This window comes from Drosophila kikkawai, chromosome 3L, assembly GCF_030179895.1.
Source record: "Drosophila kikkawai strain 14028-0561.14 chromosome 3L, DkikHiC1v2, whole genome shotgun sequence".
NCBI classification, from domain to species: Eukaryota; Metazoa; Arthropoda; class Insecta; order Diptera; family Drosophilidae; genus Drosophila; species Drosophila kikkawai.
In genome coordinates, this window is record NC_091730.1 from 13,128,942 (window position 1) to 13,148,393 (window position 19,452).

At 44.4% G+C, this 19,452-nt stretch overlaps 4 protein-coding genes across 5 annotated transcripts; 1 reads left to right on the forward strand and 3 right to left on the reverse strand.

The window, feature by feature from the left end:
- Window positions 1-261: 261 nt before the first annotated feature.
- akirin lies at window positions 262-4,381 on the reverse strand. Of its 2 annotated transcripts, none has more exons than XM_017171906.3 (4): window positions 4,059-4,381; window positions 1,889-2,259; window positions 1,477-1,833; window positions 262-1,409 (listed from the first exon to the last, which is right to left on the reverse strand). In XM_017171906.3, exons 2-4 carry the CDS (start codon window positions 2,130-2,132, stop codon window positions 1,399-1,401), a joined length of 612 nt encoding a protein of 203 aa, XP_017027395.1. In that variant the 5' UTR covers window positions 2,133-2,259; window positions 4,059-4,381; the 3' UTR covers window positions 262-1,398. The 2 variants fall into 2 exon arrangements, with proteins under 2 accessions (XP_017027395.1, XP_070141709.1); XM_070285608.1 differs by lacking the exon at window positions 4,059-4,381 and adding an exon at window positions 3,783-3,896.
- A 412-nt stretch (window positions 4,382-4,793) lies between these two features.
- On the forward strand, window positions 4,794-6,249 carry mRpS31 (mitochondrial ribosomal protein S31). The gene is made up of 3 exons (XM_017172036.3): window positions 4,794-4,932; window positions 4,999-5,451; window positions 5,513-6,249. Exons 1-3 carry the CDS (start codon window positions 4,895-4,897, stop codon window positions 6,162-6,164), a joined length of 1,143 nt encoding a protein of 380 aa, XP_017027525.1. The 5' UTR covers window positions 4,794-4,894; the 3' UTR covers window positions 6,165-6,249.
- On the reverse strand, window positions 6,169-12,388 carry mib1 (mind bomb 1). The gene is made up of 4 exons (XM_017172023.3): window positions 11,923-12,388; window positions 8,581-9,813; window positions 6,567-8,525; window positions 6,169-6,507 (listed from the first exon to the last, which is right to left on the reverse strand). The coding sequence occupies exons 1-4, from the start codon at window positions 12,265-12,267 to the stop codon at window positions 6,367-6,369; spliced, it is 3,678 nt and encodes a 1,225-aa protein (XP_017027512.1). The 5' UTR covers window positions 12,268-12,388; the 3' UTR covers window positions 6,169-6,366.
- Window positions 12,389-12,746: 358 nt separating this feature from the next.
- Spc105R (Spc105-related) lies at window positions 12,747-19,423 on the reverse strand. The gene is made up of 6 exons (XM_017172186.3): window positions 19,300-19,423; window positions 19,142-19,233; window positions 18,324-19,075; window positions 13,809-17,874; window positions 13,201-13,668; window positions 12,747-13,133 (listed from the first exon to the last, which is right to left on the reverse strand). The coding sequence occupies exons 1-6, from the start codon at window positions 19,324-19,326 to the stop codon at window positions 12,890-12,892; spliced, it is 5,649 nt and encodes a 1,882-aa protein (XP_017027675.2). The 5' UTR covers window positions 19,327-19,423; the 3' UTR covers window positions 12,747-12,889.
- Window positions 19,424-19,452: the final 29 nt, after the last annotated feature.

Below are 19,452 nucleotides of genomic sequence, written 5' to 3' on the forward strand. Positions count from 1 at the left end.
CTAGTTTAAGGTCTTCCAAGGAGTAGTCTTCAATATAAACTAAGTTTGGTATAAAAGTAAACTAGTTTGTTGTTCTAATTTCATAAAACAAAGGCATATCCTACGGCTAAAATAGATCTTGTAATGAATAAGATGGGTAACGGGCCATATGCAAGTAATTTGCTCGCACAAATCTGTAAATAGAATGCATAAAGCTGCAAGTTTGTGTGTGGAGTATGAAGGACGGTTTAATAGCTTTAAAAATGAAAAGACCAGCGGGCGGCGGCTTCTACAATTCATCATTTTATTTTGTTGGTTTTTCTTCTCTTTTTTAATATAAAAATGGCATTTCTTTACTAATTTTAAGTTTAAATTACTAATGTAAAGTATGTATGATTGCGGTAATTTGAAAAATATATATATATATATCATTTATATGTCATCCTCATATACTTGTATATATTCTTCAAGGTGTGAAAAAAATATTTAATGAACATGAACCGTCTCTTCTGTATCAAGCGTATATAATATGTATTTATGAAAGCGTTTAATTTGACTTAAAGAATAACGCATTTTTTCCCGTATTTCGTAAAGCAATTTTTTTTTTTGTTTTTTTTTTTTGTGTTTACATTACTTTGCGATAATTCACATCAAAGGAAGAAACAATTAACAAACGATATAATCGAGAGAAGAGACAAGTACAACTAATATACGATGCAAAAATAAACTATGAAAAGTGTGTACTTCATGAGTAGTGAGTTGTTCTCTTTGTGTATATTCCTCTCGCAGGCTATACTATTTCAAAAAACAATATTTTTTTTATATGTAGTTTGATGCCTTATTTGCTACATGTACCTAACATATTGTTACCGATTCGGCTTTTGTGTTATGTACGAAGCTAACGTTTGAGGTTTCATTGAATCGTTCTCGCTACGGATGCACCTTCATCGCATTATTATTATATGTATCTGTGTGTGCATATATGTAGTTCTTTCATTTAAGATATTTGTCATTTTTATTTAGAATTTTCGTTATGTGAAAAACATAAATTTAACAAGATTATTGGTTGGTTTTTTTCTTCTTCTGTTCTCTTTTGACGCTGCTTGCGGTTTAATTATTCATCTTTTTCGCTGCTGCTAACCGATACAATATATAATGTATGTAATTCTAGGCGTAAACTATAACTGCTTCCTTTGCATGTATTTCAAAATATATATTAAACACAATGTCGTATGCTGTAGTTTTTTTTCTTTTTTTGTAGTTTTTGTTTGTTTTTAGTTTCCTTATTTGTTTTTGTTTCTTTTCTTTTTAGTTTAAATGAGGGCTGTTGTTGCTGTTGCGGTAGATCTACCGTCACATAAGATCGTAGTGCAATTATTAATTTCTGTTTAGTGAGGCTCGAGAGCTCCTCACACAGCCTTACGACAGATCTGAAAAATAGAATAGTGAAAATTTAGTAAAGATTTTGGCAAGGAGATGTGGGAAAGGGAAACTCACAGCTAGGCGCTGCCTCGTAGCGGCGCTGTATCTGATCGTATGTGAACTTGACGAAGGCATCGTACTGCTCGGCCAGCTTGGCAGTCAGCACGGACTCGTAGCGCTCGCGCAGCTGATTCTCGCGCTCCTTGATCATGCTCTCGCAGATGAGCTGCACCTGTTTGAACGTAAACAGTGCCTTTTCACCGTGACGCATCAGGTTCGGTGGGCTGTCCGGGCGGCGCGGGCTCTCCGGTCCCATCTCGGATCCGCTCGACTCCGAATCCTGCATGCGCTCCAAGGCGGCTGCAGTGATCGGCAGCTGTTTGCGCTTGTGCAGTCTCTTGATCTCGTTGCACAAGTTCTCGGCCATTTTGTCTGCAAAAAATGAAAAATTTAAGTAGCTGCATTATCTTACTATGTTATAGCTTACCTGGCGACATCTTGGCCAGCGATGCCTCGCTGAATGGACTCGGCTCGGTGGTGTCCTTGGCGAATCTGTTGCTCGGCGTGTGCGGCAGCCCGGCTGAGGTGCTGGGACCATCGCGGTCGCGGGACGGCGATGCGGGACTGGCGCTGTTCCCGGCCTGGCCGAACGGATTGCAGCGACGGCGCTTCGGTGGGCGCTGGTTCATCGACTCCCAGTCGAGGGCGCGTTTCAAAGTTGCACAGGCCATCGCTATGATTGTGGTTCTCCGCGAAGCGGTCCTTGTGGAATTATAGCTAGATCGATAGTGGTCAGTTGCTGATTGTTGCCTCGAATTCTATGTCGGACTCGGGATGCACTGGAAGCTGAGACGTTGTCTGTAACGGGGAAGCAAACAATGAATGAGTGAAGTGAACACCTTGCTGGGAGATGAAATGCCTGAAACTGGTTTCAAGGAAAAACAGGATTCACTTGCCGCACACATACACACGCACGCACAGGCAGGCAAAAGAAAATACAATAAAAGAAAATGGTGCAGCGATTTATGGCCTGCTGGCAGTGTTGGCCCTTTAACCATTTCCAGCTATATTTAGATGTCAAATTAAACGTTTCTTTATCTTATCACTTCTGGGCCATGGTTTTTGAAGAAATAAACCCAAGTGAGTGAAAGATAACTAAGTAGATGCTTCAATGCTAAAAATAAAGTGAATAAATCAAAGAATATATCGTGCTGTACAAGTAAATTATAAGTCATTTATAAAGATTATAATAATAGGAACTAGTCCCATATCGAAATATTATAAGAGATCAAAAACATCACAAACTATTTTTAGAGATAAAAAATATTGGAAAGTGGAAATATCTCTTAATATCTCTTATAAGATATTCAAATTTTTTTTATAAATAACAGAATAAATCAACGCTAAACAAGAAAAAAAAAAGCTATTAAGAGGAGATTAATATTGCCCAGCGATAGCTTTTCTAAGAAAACAATTTAAAAAAAAAAATAACTAAAACCCCAATAAAATGTTTGCTTTAAGATGCCAGTAATGACGCTGACAACCGAGATATTCACAGCAAAAGAGAAGTGGCAAAAAAGAAGCAAACAAAATTAACAGGTGTCTATCGATTTTCACATTCGCCTAGAATTTACAACAAAATAAAACTAATCATAGTAATTTGTAATGGGAAAACTATTCTTTTATAAGAGTTTTTAATTACAAAAGGTTTTTAATTTAGGTTATTTTTCCTGCAAGCTTCCAATTCTCCATAATTATTTCGAGTTTTCCATCAACTGAAAGCCCTACTGTACTTGGCTCAGCGGTCATAAATCATGCTAATGGATTTAGCTACTCTTTCTGACCCTAACTTTTTCACTGCCAGCTTTTTTCCGGCCAGAAACCGACCTGCACCGCTGTCCTGCAAGCAGCTGGGCTGCTGTCGCCGCAGGAAAAGGGCGATTCCGATTCAGAGTCCCTAAAGGAGGAGAAGAAAACGAAGAACCGAAGAAACGATGTATGTGGCGCAGCGCAATTAAAGGACGGCGGACCATAAAAACCACCACGACAAAGGCAAATGCATAGCAATGCAGACAAGGGCGCAGCGGTGTGGCAGCAAAGAATGAGGAGTGTAAACTGTAATCCAATGCCAGAACACGAACAACCACCGTGGAAACTACGCAGGATAATGTGCGTGTTCTTCGTTTCCCATTCTCTTGCCCCACTCTCCTTTCCGTTGCTTCTTCGTTGCAGCGGCAGCTGTACCAGCTGTTTTTCACACACACACACACACACACAATCACACTTATATGAGAGCACACCCGAGAGTTCGATTGACCGAAATCGTCCGCAACACGTGTGTGTGTTTAAATGCATGTTCGCTCTTTCGAAGCAATTTTCACCTTATTTTGTAGGTTTAACAATATTTAATACGTTATGGGGTTTTTACGTGACAAATACCACGCCAGAGATTAGTTTATAGAAACCGAAATGACAGTAGCAGCAGCAGCAGCAAGCTAATGCGATCACAATGGTCGTCTCGCTCTCGCACACACACACACGCACACAGTTGTGAGTTGGAATGTTGATTTCGTGAAATTTTAAAAATGGTCGAAACGCATATCATTATCAGCACAGCTCCCTGGAAAGCTGGGCACTTTTCACACCATTGCACTTACGTTAATTGGCTTTTGGGCGCTGCGATGACTATTTCCGTTATATCTTGCGTTCGCTTTCTGCACCACTTCACACGCGCTTTATTTACTTTTTTATTGTGCCACTACTCCGCTGGCACATACGCACGCACATTAGGGTCGCAACTTTAATGGACTCTTTAAAGTTTAGTCTTATATTATTAAGTAGTAGTATTGCTTGCTAGTTGTTTTGAGCAGTATTTCAAAGGCCACTGAAATGCACTGTCTGTAGGTTCTGCTGTTATTTTACAAATTTTTGTCTCGCTTTGGGATTCTTGGGAAAAATGGACGACGATGCGTGCGTGATGGAGCTATAAAGAGATGTCACTATCGGTATTTTCAGTGTTTTTGGCGATACATCGATATTATTTTCCAACATTGAAATAACACGGATGAGATTATTTTTTATTTCTAAATTTACAACACTAAATAATGAACCGTTAAAATTAATTAAAATTTTGTTTAATACAGGTTTAGGGATATTTAACATTTAGTTCTATTAAAAAGACAAGTCCTGATAACAGCTAAATTATTGCAGTGCCAAATGTGGCACTTTTTTACATTTTGTTGCTGTGAAACGGCTAGAGTTGGCTTATTAAATAATACAATTTATAAAATAATTGATTTTAAATGTATATGTTTAACTATCTTTATTAAATAAAAATTTATATATATTTTAATAAACTTTTAAAAAATTGCCAGGGTTAATTTTGCAGTTTTAGCTTGAAACTAGCCAGTTTGGCACCTCTGCCGGATTGTTGTTACGCGAGCGATTTTTTAGTTTTTATTTCTAGTTAAATTTATCAAAGAAATTGTCTAGAATGTTGGCTCTACGCAGCGCCCCGAGGTTGAGCTTTCGGTGGGCTATAACTTTGCACAATAAAATCTCAAGAAAATAATTCACAATATCCGTTTTCACTGCCAGTTCCCTGCTGCCGGCTGCCTACAAAAACGTGGGATTGGCCAGCTACTCCTCACAGTCCAAAAACGACGATGGCTACTCCTCCTCGGATGACGAGAAGCCCACAAAGAAGAAGGATAAGCCTGCGGAGACGGCGGCTCAGCGTTTGAACCGTCTGCTGGGCACCATGCAGGCCACAGATCAGCTTTCTCCAGCGGACTTTCCACGTCCTGGCGATGCCACTCGTCGGCGCAGGGAGGCCCAGAAACAGGAGGCAGCGTCCAAGAATGTCCTCACTGCAGCAAAGAACATTGCCAGCATGCTGGGCACCAGTGAGAGCGACAAGAAGCAGACCGAGTCGGAGCTGCTGGCTAAGCTCCTGGGACACGGCAGCGAATCTGCCCCAGCAACGTCGGGGGAGGATCAGGCGGCAAATGCTACAGCAGTTCCAGCTGTCGAAAAGGATCTCAACCTCAGGTGAAGATTATTTTAAAGCAACAAAATATACAAATTATATTTTCTGACTTTCGCCTGGCAGCGAGCTGATTGTAGGCATGAAGATCGATCGTCGCCAGCAGCCGCAGCAGCTGGAGCAGACTCGCGGCGAGTACGTTCGCCGTTCGTTGGCCTCCCGAGCAACGTCGCAGTCGCGGGATCGCCACCAACAGCAGCGCCCGCAGAGGCACATTAAGCGCGAGGCTGAATCCTTTACGGGCAGCGTCAATTTGTATGGCGGCGAGCCGCTCGGAATCTTCAAGGAGGACGCCCAACAGCTACCCATCTCCAACGACATTCTGACCACCTGGTCGCACCTAAATCAGCGGGAACTAAGCCTGCAAGCTGCCCATCCGCCGGCCAACTACTTCGAGCAGATGGTTCTGTGGACGGACCAAGGCAAGGTCTGGCGCTTTCCCATCGACAATGAGCAGGACTGGTCGGACGAGGACGTGAACGTCGACTTCTCGGAGCACATTTTCCTCGAACAGCACCTCGAGGGGTGGTGTCCCAACCAGGGACCCATTCGCCACTTCATGGAACTGGTTTGTGTGGGTCTGTCCAAGAATCCCTATGTGACGGCGCAGGAGAAAAAGGATCATATTCTGTGGTTCCGCGATTACTTCGAGGCCAAGAAGGACATACTCAAGGATCTGATAGCCAAGGAGCCGAAGAGCAAAAGTATTTCCGCTTAAAGTCTATGTTTTTGAATATTTGTTAAAAATATATTTTTGCTTTATAAGACCGACGATATATAGAGTATATATATATACATATATATATATATTTGATATTGTGTAGAAATATGTGTGTGTAAAGTGTATAAACCTAATACTTCGAAGGCTGTGCAGAGGACTGTGCGCGGAATGTGTGGGCAGCCGGCGGCAATCGGGGGCTTCAGAACAACAGGATACGCTTCTCCACCGTCTTGCGGCAGATGGGACAGCCCTCGATCTGGTCGCCGCACATCTGGCATGTGCCATGGCCGCACAGGAAGACCATATTCTTGATGCGATCGAAGCAGACGGGGCACATGGTCTGCCAAACAAGGAAATCATTAATTTTGCATCACAGAAATCGTCAATCCAGCCACTCACCTGCTCCTTGATGTCCTGCAGCTGCTGCTTCAGCTTCTGCACATCGTCCATTTGGAAGTTGTTGACATTGGATGGGGCCACCATCACGCTTCCAGCAGCTGCTGCTGCGGCGAGATTCGACATATTCGAGGAGGCGGCTGCCAGTAGATTGTTTTGACTGTTTAACTGATTACCGCTGCCGGCAACCGGCGTGACTACCGTGTTGTTCATGGGCATGCTATGGCTGCAGGCTGCTGCTGCTGCTGCCGCCGCCGCAGCTTCCATAAATCTCTCGTCGGGCAGCGGCAAGCCCACACCACCTCCAGCAGCCGCCGCCGCCGCTGTAACCTTCTCCGGCCTTCCGATTCCCCCGCAGCAGAGACTGAACGACAGCATCTCATCGATCTGGGTGCGACAGAGGACGCATTTCTTCATTAGGGCACTGCAGTGCTCGCAGGCCACCATGTGGCCACAGGGCCGGAAGAAGACCGCTGCCCGGCGATCCGAGCAGACCAAACACTCGTCGATCTTCTCGCGGGAGGAGACTGTCTCGCGACAAATAAGGCACTTCTTCACCCTGGGAGCGCAGGTCTCACAGCAGCTGACATGGCCGCATGGCTTGAAAACCGTATCCCTCTTAGCGTCCGAGCAGACCAGACACTCATCCAGGCTGGCCGATGATTTCGGGGGATCCACATGCAGGGATTGGCTCATTTCATTGGTGATTCCATTAAGCCCAAAGGCGGAGGAGGTGGAGGAGGAGCCGCCGGCAGCAGCAAAAGTAGAGGAAGCCGACACACTGTTCAAGGGTATGTTGGCTGACGAAGATTGATTCAGGCTGCCGCCACTGGCGGCTCTTGCCCTGGCATTCGAACTGGTGCCAGCTACATTGCCGGGCAGCTCGGAGTCATCGGTTTTCCGCTCATTATAGCACTTGACCAAGGTCTTGCAGAGATTGGGATCCGGACAGAGATCCAACGGTGTCTGCTGTTTGCGATTCTTGAGGGTTAAGTCAGCCCCGTTGGCAGCCAAAAAGCAGGCAATCGATGCGGATGCCTTCTTGTTGTTGGCATTCCTTAGACCCATTAAAAGTTTACCAAATCCCTCCACGTCCTGGAGCTGTTTTAGCTGCGAGAGAGTGTGATGCCGCAGGGCTTCATGCAGCGGCGTATCCCCATCCTTGTCGGGTATATTCAGATCGGCGCCATCCTGTACCAGCAGCTTGACAATCTGAACATGCTGACGCTCCACCGCCAGGTGCAGAGCCGTCTGCAGATTCACATTCTGCCTGTCCATATTGGCCTTGCCCATGTGCACCAGCAGCTCGGCGATCTCCACGTGATTGTTCAGCGCTGCCAGATGAAGAGCCGTGTAGCCATCGTCCTTCTTCTCCTCCACAATCCAGGGACGATTCGTCTTGGTCAGCAGAATCTTCATGGCGCTGGGATTACCCTTGAGGGCAGCATGATGCAAAGCATTAAAACCATTGTTATTGTTCAGCGTTATGTCTGCCCCAAAGTCCAGCAGCAGGGAGAGCATCTCGTCGTGCTCCTTTGAAATGGCATCGTGCAGCGGTGTATCGCCCTCGGAGTCCTGCAAACTGGGATGGCAGCCCAGGGTGAGTAGGGTCTTCACCACATTCAAATGGCCCTTATTCACGGCAATGTGCAGCGAGGTTTGTCTCCGCTTATTTCGCGCATTTAAATCAGCTCCAGCCTTGGCCAGAATCTCTATAACAGCCGCCTCATCGCCAAAGGCAGCATGGTGCACAGCCCGGTCGCCATCCTTGTCCTCGATCTCCACGTCAACGGCGTGGCGCAGTAAGACTTGTATTACCTCAATGTGTCCATTCTGGCTGGCCGCCTGCAGGGCCGTGTGACCGGCAAACACGCCATTTACATTGACATCCGGACCGGAATTGGGCGAGGCACTAGATGTGGAGGGTTGTCCGGCGCCAGCCAGATACTCCTCGCAACGGGCCTGTAAAAGCAGAGGAGTTAAATGTGTTTATTATATAATCCTAATCCTTACTCACCGCAAATCCATTGGCTGCGGCCTTGACAAACTCCTCGGTGGCATCCCCAGAGACATTCGGCTCGAACAGTTTCTTGAGTATGGCTGAGAGTCGCTCGCCACTGGGGATGACTGGAGCACAGCTACCATCGGCGGCCGTAGAGGAGGCCACCTTGCAAACGGCCAGTGGATTGTAAGTCCACGATGTGTTGCCCACTTCGACCTTGAGGTCGTTGTCATGATACACCTGCTGCACTCTTCCGATCTTGCCCAGCGTCAACTGCATGGCATCCGCCCATTCGCCGTGTCCGCGCTGCAATATCTTGATGCTCTCGACGTCCGAACAGATCTTGACAATGTCGCCCACCTGAAATTCAGGCGGAGCTGTCGTAGGCGAGGATACCTTGGTTAAGACGGCTGGATTGAAGGTCCAACGGTTACCGGAATTATAGGCTACCACAATGTCGTGATCCTCGTCGATGCCCACCACCATTCCCGCATTGCTTAGACACTCGAACATGCCATCGGTCCAGCCGCCATGTCCGTGCTGCAGAGATTGCACAATTTCCAAATCCAGATCCACTGTGACCTTGTCGCCAATCTGAAAGCCATGTGGCCCCTTCCCTGGTCCGTTCTCGCCCAGGAGCGGCAGGTGATCCCGGTACACATTGCTGCCCTTGGCATCGTTGACCACCTTCAGATCGGCCATTCCCTCGAAGCCCACGCGATACAGATTCTTGGAGCCATTGTCCCAGATGACATAAGCAGCCGATCTTGGCGATGCCGATGACCAATCTTGGATTTCATTCACCTTACCGCGTCGCCCCACGCCGCCGTCTTGGTCCTCCCACTGCCAGTCCACGCCGCGGACAACACGGGCTCCTGGAAAGATGCCTCTGGCCAGGACTTTCTTGGACTTGCGACGCGGCTCCAGCATTGTTCGCTCGCCTCCGGGTGTGGTGATTCTATAGAATCGATGTCTCAGATGATGCTTATCTCCATGGTAGCAGATGGAGCACAGATCGTAGTTGATGCACTCGGCACACTTCCAGCGGATGCCAAAGATGGGCTGCTGACGGCAGGTGTCACACATAGTGCCCTCATGCTTGACGCCCGTGGGGGCGCTATCCAGAATCCGCAGATCGTAGGCGCCGGCACATCTATAGTTGGCCGCGGTGCCGTTGTCCCACACCACAACCACTTCCTCAGCAGACTCGAAATTGCGTACGGTGCCGACGTGTCCTTCGCCGCCATCCTGCAAAGGAGAACGAAAAGGAATTAGAGAGTCACTCAATCTTTCGATTTTTTGCAATTGCATAAGCCCGAGACCCACGCTGATTAGGATGCGAAAATTGTAGCTGAAGTGCATCACAATAGCAACTAAATAACCAAGTGTTAAGGTAGGCAAGGCAATCGCTAGTGATCGCCTGTGGTTATCTCCCCAAAGGGATCAAAGAGTCAGAAAAAAGTCGAGGGAATAGCTAAAAATGTAGCGAATATTTGAATACCTCAAGAAATGTATAAAATATGGTTGAAAACTGAATAAAAAGGCCGGAGTCCGGCTATAAAATGTGGAATATTTAATTTAATTTTTGATAATATCACAATTTTCTGTTCATTATCACTTAATTATTCATGAAAGAAAAAATGTCCTAATGTCCTGTTAAGTTCTACTTAAATCTTTAATATATTAAGTTCTACTTAAATCTTTAATATTTCCAGAAACTTTTTAGCCAGAATTTTACGTTAGTTATTTGCATTTTAAATATAAAAAAACGCAAATTACCATAAAATAAATAAAATGTTAATCATCTTGCAGCAAAACTCTTGATATTCTATTCTTTATTAAAGCAAATCCAATGGTAGCTTTTTATGCAATCTAAATTAGTCATAATAAAAAGCAATGTGTGACTTTATGAATTTCGAAAACAAAGCTTATCTTTTTAAGACTCATCGTTGATTAAAACAGTTAAGTTAAGATAATGCAATCATTTTATATCAAACTATTTATTAACTATGTTAATTCATTGACTGATTTAGCTCAAGAGTCTGGGATCGTTTTCCTTTCTATAGAAATCGGTGTCATCCTTGCAAGATCTTCTGAAAACTGGTTTAAACAGGTATGATAAGAAAGAGGTCAGCCTGGTCGCAATTTCTAGAGCTTAACTCTAAGGAGAACACAGTGGATGCTCTAAATTGTGTCACTATAATATAGTGAAATAATTCTATTATATTAAATATAGACGTTAAATTATAAGTAATTTGATTTAATTTTAAGAAAAGTTGTTTAAAACTGTTTATATAGCTAGACAGTTTCAGATAGTTAGTTTGTTTAGAGAATGTGATGTTAAAAAAATAATAAATAATTTATACTTTATATAATTTATCACAAATTTCTTTCCATAAAAAATTAAAACCAAAAGCGTTTTCCTTTCTATAGAAAATGGGTTGCATCCTAGTCGGATAAGTGGGAAAACTGGTTAGGAAAGGAACGTTTAGAAATTGCTTAGCCCCAACAGCGTTTCCCTGAACTCGATAGCAATAAGGCTACAGTGAAGATTCTAAATAGTTAATTTAATTAATTTGTATTTAAAAAACGAAGGTTTAATATATGAGAGCTAAATCAAGCAAAAACAAAAACCAACATTCACGATAGACATGACTAATTTGATGAGTAAAGTTTTGGAAAAACACTTTAATAAAAATTTGGTAACTTTTCTTGTATGTTTTGAAAGAGACAATTTTGAATTTTCTAGGGCTTAGGTTAATGTTTAACTTAATCACAGTTTAAAAATAATTTTTAAATATTATGTTTTTTTTTTTTTTATATTATATATATTTATACTTTATTTTCCGTTCCCTTTGGTTCTTTGAAATTATTATTTTTAATTTTTTTTTATTATTATTTTTAGTTCTTAAATTAATATTATTATAATAAAGGGTTGTAAAATCAATCACTCGGCGACATAATAATACTACATTAATTGCACTTTAATTTCCTTTTCCGTAAGTTACACTTAATTACATATATTAAAAAATATGCAAATCTGATCATTTTGAGACTTTTATCGATTCACTTAATAACCATGGCCTATATATTGGTGTACACTTTCACCGGGATATACTACATTTCACTCAGCGACTTTTACTAAGACATACAGCGATCCTTAGGTGGTGCAGGAGTAGTCCGCGACAGTTTCGAGCCAAAAAGCTGGACAGAAGCCTAGTCATCGATTCGGACGCGCGCTCTTGCAATTAAGGCAATTGATCCGGTCAATTGCCCAGGGGCGAGTGCTGCGACAAGCTGACGAGCTGCCGCCGCGCTGCGTCGCCGAAAAACCAAAGCACAAAACTTGACCCTCACCTGTTTGTTCCACTTCCAGTCCGGTCCGCGGATCACCCGCGCCCCCACTCCCTCCATGGAGAAGCGCCTGGCGACTGCTGCCGCCGAGTTAGCTGCTCCAGCTCCGCCGCCTGTCGTTGCTGCTGTCGTGGAGGAGGTGGTGTTCCCACTTGCAACTCCTCCTCCTCCTGCCGCAACGCCACCGCTGCTGCTGCCGCCCCCGCCCCCCGTTGCACTGCTCACTACCACACCCACAGCCGTCGATTGCTGGGTGCCCGTGTTGGTGTTTGTGTTTGTAGGTGCTCCGTTGGCCGCCGCCGCGTTCGTAGAGTCCTTGCCCGACGTGAGAGTGGCCGCACAAGACATTTTCCCCACTCCGGCACGGCTTTAAAATGATGGCAACAGACAATTTCTCGGGTTTTATCGCGTTGAAAATCGGAAGTCAAGGAATTTTTTTTGCTAGCGAGCCGACCAGTGTGACCGTCGCTGATCGATCGAAAATACCACAAAATAAGCTGCCAAGCTAAATGAGGAAAATACCGTAAAACTCACAGGTTGAGAGACATCGATGTTTTTCGATATTTGCAAAACATCGATATTTAATAATATTTTTATATGATTACAAATCAGAGCTAAAAACACCATAAGTTTCAAAAAACATTAAAAATAATGTTAAATCTAAATTTTTGTTAATTTGTTCATATTTTAACGAAGTCCTGAAATATTTTGTAAATCTAATTTTAATATATAAAAAATAGTAGTTCCATACACATATTACATGTTTTTTATTTGTTAAGTCTTTTATTTTATGTTTACAAGTCCAAAATTTACAAAAAACGTAAATACGCAGTTTACGAAGAAATGATCATATAAACAAGCTTTGTTTTTTTTAATACTAATGGTTTTCATTTATATTTTATAGACCATTTATAGATTAAATAAATTAAAATTAAAACATGAAATTAAAAACAACAAACAACCCAAACGCCTAAGTCGAAGTGTTAAGATATTGCTCTGGATTGGGCAGAAAAGCTTCAAGAAAAGCAATTCCTTTTGGCAAAAACTGAAGGTTTTCATTGAACAGATACAGTTCCGGCTGCAGGACGTCACTAAAGCAAATCTCCTCGACATTGGCTATTTGGACGTCGAAATTGGTCCGTTCAAAGCGAACAAGAGGTTCGTCCTCGATACATTTACGCACGGTCTTTCTTACAAAGATGCGATTTGATTGCCTGCAAAAAAATAAAGATCAATCGTACTACAAACCTTTCTCAGATCTATAAATAAATATGAACTCACCTCAAAAGCCTGGAGTTCGTCGCCGTGAGTACTGTCATCAGTTTGTGAAACGTTCGCTTGATCCCCACAACAATCTGATCGATGCGTTGGAGAAACTTTAGGAAACACTCCTCGCTACTACCCCCAAGTGCATCGGCGAGATTCGACGGCATCTTGAGACTGAGCTGAAAGTGTAGGTAGTGCTCGAATGATGTCCATCGCTCGAGAGGAACGCCAGCCGCCGCCTTGTCCTCCGCAACGGAGCACACGCGTATGGTCGACTCGTCCTGCTCGTCCAGCACGTTGTATTTGACCACAATGCGAAATGTCGTCAGCAGGCGGTGGTAGAATATCAATTGCCGGGATACCTTTAGCTGGAAGTCGAAGATCCAGTTGGGCTGCTGGTCGGCAAGCAAGCGATCCAGGCGATCGAAGAAGGACTCTCTCGACTTGGCAGGAGCTTTGTCTCGATTTCTTTGCAATTTTGATCTATTGGGATAATATAATGTTATATTTTTTTAATACATATTAATATATTTTTGAGCTGGAAAAAAAAATCAATTCTTAATCGATTTTAGAAAATAACATCGATTAAACGAAAACACAATTTCTAAACTATTAGCAATTACCTTGAGCTCTTGATCTTTTGCATTAGCTTTACTTTGTCCCAATGGAAAAGCCTCTCCTCCGCTTTCGTCTCGTCCAAGGACTCGTTCATTTCCGTTTCCTGACTCTTGATCTGCCAGTGCATTTGCATTTCATCAAAAGTTGGCTTCAGCCGCTGCCGGCGCAGTCGTTCACGGTCTTTGGTGAAGTTGAAGAGACTCAGTTGAGGCAGCACAAAGGAATCGCTGCTTCGCCTAGTCTCGCTCAAGGAAAGATTGCAGTTCCTGCACTTTCTGCACGAGGCACTGCTTCCGGCAATAACAAGTGGAGTTTTTTGGTCCTGGCAGAGGTCGGGGGGCTGGTGCTCTGGCTCCTCGAACTGTTCGTTTTCGGCGGTTTCCTCGGCCAGCGTGGAAACCAGACTTATCTGCTCGTTGTCTATCTGGTTTTGTGGTTCCATCTCGTCGCCCTCCTCCTCCTCCTCCTTATCCACATCTATGGCACCGGCAAAAATGGTGGTGTCGCCGGAGAGATTCATAAACTTGGTAGTGGCAACGGCATAGCTTTTGAAGGTTCGATCATTGGAGGAGCCACTTTCTCTGTCACTGGACTTGCGCTGCTCCTCCTGCTTCTCCTTCAGAAAGTAGTTGGTCACATCCGAGATGGTGATTGGCTTTTCCTCCAGCTCCGATGGCTGCGGAAACTGCAGGACATCATCTAGGGAGCTCACTTGACCCAACTGAGTCGGTCTAGCGTGATAATCCCTCACCGGCTGCACCGTCTCATCGAACTTATCGATCCTGAAGCTCGGAAGGAACTTATGCGCCTCCCCCTCCAGCGTACCATCCTCCATGTCAATCTCCATTTCCATTTGACTATCGGCAAAGAGCTGGGTGTGTCGCTTCTTCGACTTTGGCAGATTGGGTGTAAGATGTTTTGGCAGTCGCTTTTGATTTACCTGGCTTACCGGTGTCCCCAAACCCTGTGGTATCCCGCTCATCTTCTCCTCATCCTCGAATTCGCATAGCGACATGCCAGGCGTAATGGTAGCCATCATTTTGTATATCGATGTCAGCCTGGAATTGGGCTTGGGAGTGATTACCTGGGGATTTGGCTTCAACATGGCCTCCTGAGGGCTTTGGTAGTCCAAGGATTCAGGCTTATTTATTGATTTGAAACTCAAATCCTCAATAATTTCCTCTGACACTAGAATAGTATTTCTGGACTTTAAACGTGGAGGGGGGAGTTGGTAGGTGGATGGTGGATCTTCCTCGATTGGCTCAGCCTTGACAAGAGTTTGTCTCAATTTTTGCACTCGATATTGCAACGAGGAGGTCTCATTATGCTCTTGTAGGGTTTGGGTTTCTTCAATGGGTTCTGAATTTGCGATGGTTTTTCTAGGCTTTAAGGACTGGTACATATTAGTTGGCTCTCTTTCATGCGAGCGCAGATCCCCTTCAATGGGTTCCCCTAAGTAGGATGGAAGCTTATGTGAAACAATCTCATCCTCCTCTATGGGTTCCGATTTTATGATTGTTTTTCTAGGCTTAAAGGACTGGTACACAGTTTTTGGCTCTTCATGCGAGCGCAGCTGCTCTTTAATGGGTTCCTTTGGCCGCGATTGCTGCCTTAAATGTGGAACAATCTCATCCTCCTCGATGGGTTCTGGTTGTAAAATAGTTTTTCTAGGTTTTGAGGGCTCTGGATGCTGCTCTAGAAACCTGCTGCTGGTTGGACTTTCCAAGTCCATGTCCTGCTCTATTTCTTCAGGTTTTTCAATTTCCTTAACCATATCCTGCCCAGATATCTGGCTCTCCATTGATTCAGGCTTTCTTTCTGTTGAATTGCAACCCAAATCCTCCAGGATCGGCTCTGCCATTAGAATAGTATTTCTAGCCTTTGAACGTGACGACTCTCGTATGGGAATATTTGAATTAAACGAAGCTATATGATCTTTCTCCAAAGGCTCAGCCATTGAAAGAGTTTGATCTTCCCCCAAGGGCTCAGCCATTAGGAGAGTGTGCCTAGTGTTTGGCCGACGAGGTGCCGCTAAAGTTTTGTACTTTTGAAGTGATGGTTCCCTTGGCTGCAGAATGCTCTCATCCTCTTCTATGGCTTCCGACCTGGTTATAGTTCTGGATTTATGCAAGGGATATATAGTTGATTCCTCCTTGGAATAAGGTTGCATTTGCTCTTGTTCCATTGTAGGTGTTTGCCTTGACTTGGTAGCCATCTGGAGGTCATCTGGTGGATCTTTCAGGCTAAAGACAATCTCCTCCTCCATAGGTTCGTCTAACAAAACATTTTTCCTTGCTTTTGATGGTAGTTCCTGGCCTGGGTTTACTATAATTTCATTTTTCAGTTCCTCTGCCACATGAAGTGTGTTCCTCGGTTGGGCATTTATCTTTTCCACAGAAACAGAGTGTAGTTCCGTGGCGGGATAGATGATCTCCTCTTCCATGCTCACCTGCATTAAGAGAGTTTCCCGGCGTTTAGTTTTTATGGTTGCATAAGCTGGAGCTGTGGCCTTTTCCCTGGCATCTTTCGCTCTATCTGTGACCTCCTGATCCAGGGATTCATTTAGATACAAAGTCCGTCGAAGCGGAGGGGGAGCTGTGGCTTTCACGGCAGTCATTGCAGGGAATGATAGTGACTCTTCCATTTCTTCAGGCTGATGAATAGTGCGTCGAGGTGGAGGATGAGTTGTAGCTTTCACTGCAGGAATCGCAGGGAATGCTATTGACAAATCCTCCTCCATTTCCTCATGCTGATGAATAGTGCGTCGAGGTGGAGGATGAGTTGTAGTTTTCCCAGCAGGAATCGCAGGGAATGCTATTGACTGATCCTCGTCCATTTTTTTAGGCTGATGACTGGTGAGTCGAGACGGGGGAGCTGTGGTTTTTACGACAGAATTCGCAGAGAATGCTATTGACAGATCCTCCTCCATTTCTTCATGCTGACGAATAGTGCGTCGAGGTGGAGGATGAGTTGTAGCTTTCACTGCAGGAATCTCAGGGAATGCTATTGACAAATCCTCCTCCATTTCTTCAGGCTGATGAATAGTGCGTCGAGGTGGAGGATCAGTTGTAGTTTTCCCAGCAGGAATCGCAGGGAATGCTATTGACTGATCTTCGTCCATTTTTTTAGGCTGATGACTGGTGAGTCGAGACGGAGGAGGAGTTGTGGTTTTTACGACAGAATTGGCAGAGAATGCCATTGACAGATCCTCCTCCATTTCTTCAGGCTGATGAATAGTGCGTCGAGGTGGAGGATGAGCTGTAGTTTTCATGGCAGGAATCGTGGAGAATGATATTGATGTATCCTCCTCCATTTCTTCTGTCTGATGAATAGTGCGTCGAGGTGGAGGAGCTGTGGTTTTCACGGCAGGAATTGCTGATTGACCCGCCTCTATTTCTTCAGTCTGATGAATAGTTTGCCGAGGCTTAAAGCTGGGCATGGGATGATGAAGGTCTGCCTGCCTGCTTACTGGTCGTTCTATATCCAATTCAGAATAGTCGTAGGTGGTCTCCCTTCGCGTCGAGTTTTTGGAAGTATTTCTGGACTGCGTTTCATCCCCAAGTCGGGCGTGAGCCAAGAAGTTTGTGTTATCCAGCATCATCTCATCCGCCTGGGAGAATCTATATTTACGCTTGTTATCCTTATCCTTCTCTTTATCATTTGGTTTATCCTTAAACTCCTTTTGAACGGGAGCTACAGGTGGCGGGGATATAGCCATGCATTCGCTAAAATTCAGCATTCCCCGTGGCTTGATGCTGCTCTTTATGTCCCGCGTGGGACACCCCTCATCCGTTTCCATTTCCTCCAGGCACAGGCCTTGATAGTAACGTTTCTTCTGGGCCTTGCGATCCGTTGTGGGTGTCTTGGGACCATTTGGAAAGACCTGAATCTGGCCCGCTTCCAACCCGTCGTTTAGTTGACGCAAGTTGATTTTCTTGCTGATACGCTTACCCGATATCATGTCGAGGGGTATTAGCGGGGAATCGTCCGTATAGTTGATGGTGCTATTGGCGCTGCTGGCGCTCTCGAAGGATATATTGGCTTGTGGTTTGAGGTTCCTGTCCGAGGAAACTGTAAATTAAGGAGGATTATGTATTAATTTTCATGAATATTAAAATATTAAATAGCTTTAATTTAAAGTTTTAGCTTTTAGAGGAATATACATAATTTACAAACATGAAAGTAAGATCCTTAAAAATTATGAATTGTAGCAAATAATGCAAAAGGCAAAGCAACATAGATGGGTGAAAGCTTAATTATATTAAATAATAAAAATAAAAAATATTTAAAAAAAAATAAATAACTATAAAAGAAATTAACAAAAAATAGGTTTTACTTTGAAATTTCAGATTGAAAAAAAAAACAAGGCTGGATTAAATCGTCTAGACTCTAGAGTTGCGTATGTACCTACTGTACATACTTTACTTTACTTTCCGATTGATATTTATACTGTTTATGTACTATTCCACCTATCATTTAAAGCTTCAAAGTTAAATATAAAGAAAATTAACAAAACACACCATTCAATGAACAAGAAAAGGATATATCCACGACTTCATGTTGGGTCTTGTTCTTGACGGGCTTTTCGGTTTCCCCCGCCTCCAGCTCCATGAAATGTGACTTCTGTGCCGGACAGATGTTCTCCTTATCGTTGGCCATCAAATTCTGCTGAGCATCAAACATTTCTAGCTCAATGTCCTCGGGTTCCAGTTGCCTCTTACTCTGTTGTACGGGATGCTGAGGCGCAGGCACGGCGAGAGTAGGACCAAGTGGCGTGATGTCCATAAAGGAGTCACTCATACAATTAGGTGTGGTATGTATGCTTCTCTCCGTTTCGCTGATGGGTGCCAGCTCCCCGACACTTGCATTGTGGAGAACGGACTTTTGAAATCTGGCTACCAAAGAGCCTGACATTAGATCAAGGGTCTTGTCCATAATCCGACGGCCGTAGAGAGTGTCCTGAAGCCCCTGCCGTTCCTCCTGCGTAAGGGCCGGCGAATCCCGGTCCGCGTCCAGTGTCATGTGGTTTTTCCTTGACATTTCGCAGGGCAAAAGAGTCACATCCACGCTGGTCTGTAGATTCAGCGTGCTATCGATGTGGCTGCGTTCGCAGACGCTGGTTGCCGGTAACGGGATATTCTCCTTTTCCTCACCCCTTGCCGCTTGTGTGCTCGATTTCGATTTCGATCCCGAGCTGTCCTCAGCACCGAGGTGATCGGACACCTCGTACGAGTGGTTCCAGTTCTTGGGCTCCTCCGTGTTCACGAATTCCCTAAAGGCAATGAGTGAGCATCATACATATATGGGATATAGAGATTCCTATGGGCGGTACACTCACCTCACGGACTTCTTTCCACTGAAGCTGATGCGGCGCTTGATCCGCATCGCCGTCGTGTTTGTTTCCTCCTCATTGCTTGGCGCCTTCCGCAGCTGCAATTGCAAAACTTTGAAAGTAAGCAACAAAGATTGTTGGTATTAATTGTTAAAAGCACTTACGGAACTCCTGCGATTGGTTTTATACATGTTTTTATGCTGTTAAATGTTGTTTTCGTTTAAAAAACGACGCCGCCACCTTTGTGTGAATGCCTGTGAGCGTCGTGTCGGCGTTGCCTTGTGAGTGCCAATCGATAGTTTTTGTGAATGTTTTGC

What these genes read in the sequence shown, in the direction of transcription:
- akirin (XM_017171906.3), bottom strand. Translation starts at nt 2,132, where the DNA reads ATGGCCTGTGCAACTTTGAAACGCGCCCTCGACTGGGAGTCGATGAAC. An exon ending in GCTGGCCAAGATGTCGCCAG is followed by an intron (nt 1,834 to 1,888) that starts GTAAGCTATAAC and finishes CATTTTTTGCAG; the next exon opens with ACAAAATGGCCGAGAACTTG.
- mRpS31 (XM_017172036.3), top strand. Translation starts at nt 4,895, where the DNA reads ATGTTGGCTCTACGCAGCGCCCCGAGGTTGAGCTTTCG. An exon ending in GCCCCGAGGTTGAGCTTTCG is followed by an intron (nt 4,933 to 4,998) that starts GTGGGCTATAAC and finishes TTTCACTGCCAG; the next exon opens with TTCCCTGCTGCCGGCTGCCT. An exon ending in GAAAAGGATCTCAACCTCAG is followed by an intron (nt 5,452 to 5,512) that starts GTGAAGATTATT and finishes TTCGCCTGGCAG; the next exon opens with CGAGCTGATTGTAGGCATGA.
- mib1 (XM_017172023.3), bottom strand. Translation starts at nt 12,267, where the DNA reads ATGTCTTGTGCGGCCACTCTCACGTCGGGCAAGGACTCTACGAACGCG. An exon ending in CCGCAGCCAATGGATTTGCG is followed by an intron (nt 8,526 to 8,580) that starts GTGAGTAAGGAT and finishes CTGCTTTTACAG; the next exon opens with GCCCGTTGCGAGGAGTATCT. An exon ending in TGCAGGACATCAAGGAGCAG is followed by an intron (nt 6,508 to 6,566) that starts GTGAGTGGCTGG and finishes CTTGTTTGGCAG; the next exon opens with ACCATGTGCCCCGTCTGCTT.
- Spc105R (XM_017172186.3), bottom strand. Translation starts at nt 19,326, where the DNA reads ATGTATAAAACCAATCGCAGGAGTTCC. An exon ending in AAACCAATCGCAGGAGTTCC is followed by an intron (nt 19,234 to 19,299) that starts GTAAGTGCTTTT and finishes TTGCAATTGCAG; the next exon opens with CTGCGGAAGGCGCCAAGCAA. An exon ending in AGTGGAAAGAAGTCCGTGAG is followed by an intron (nt 19,076 to 19,141) that starts GTGAGTGTACCG and finishes CATTGCCTTTAG; the next exon opens with GGAATTCGTGAACACGGAGG.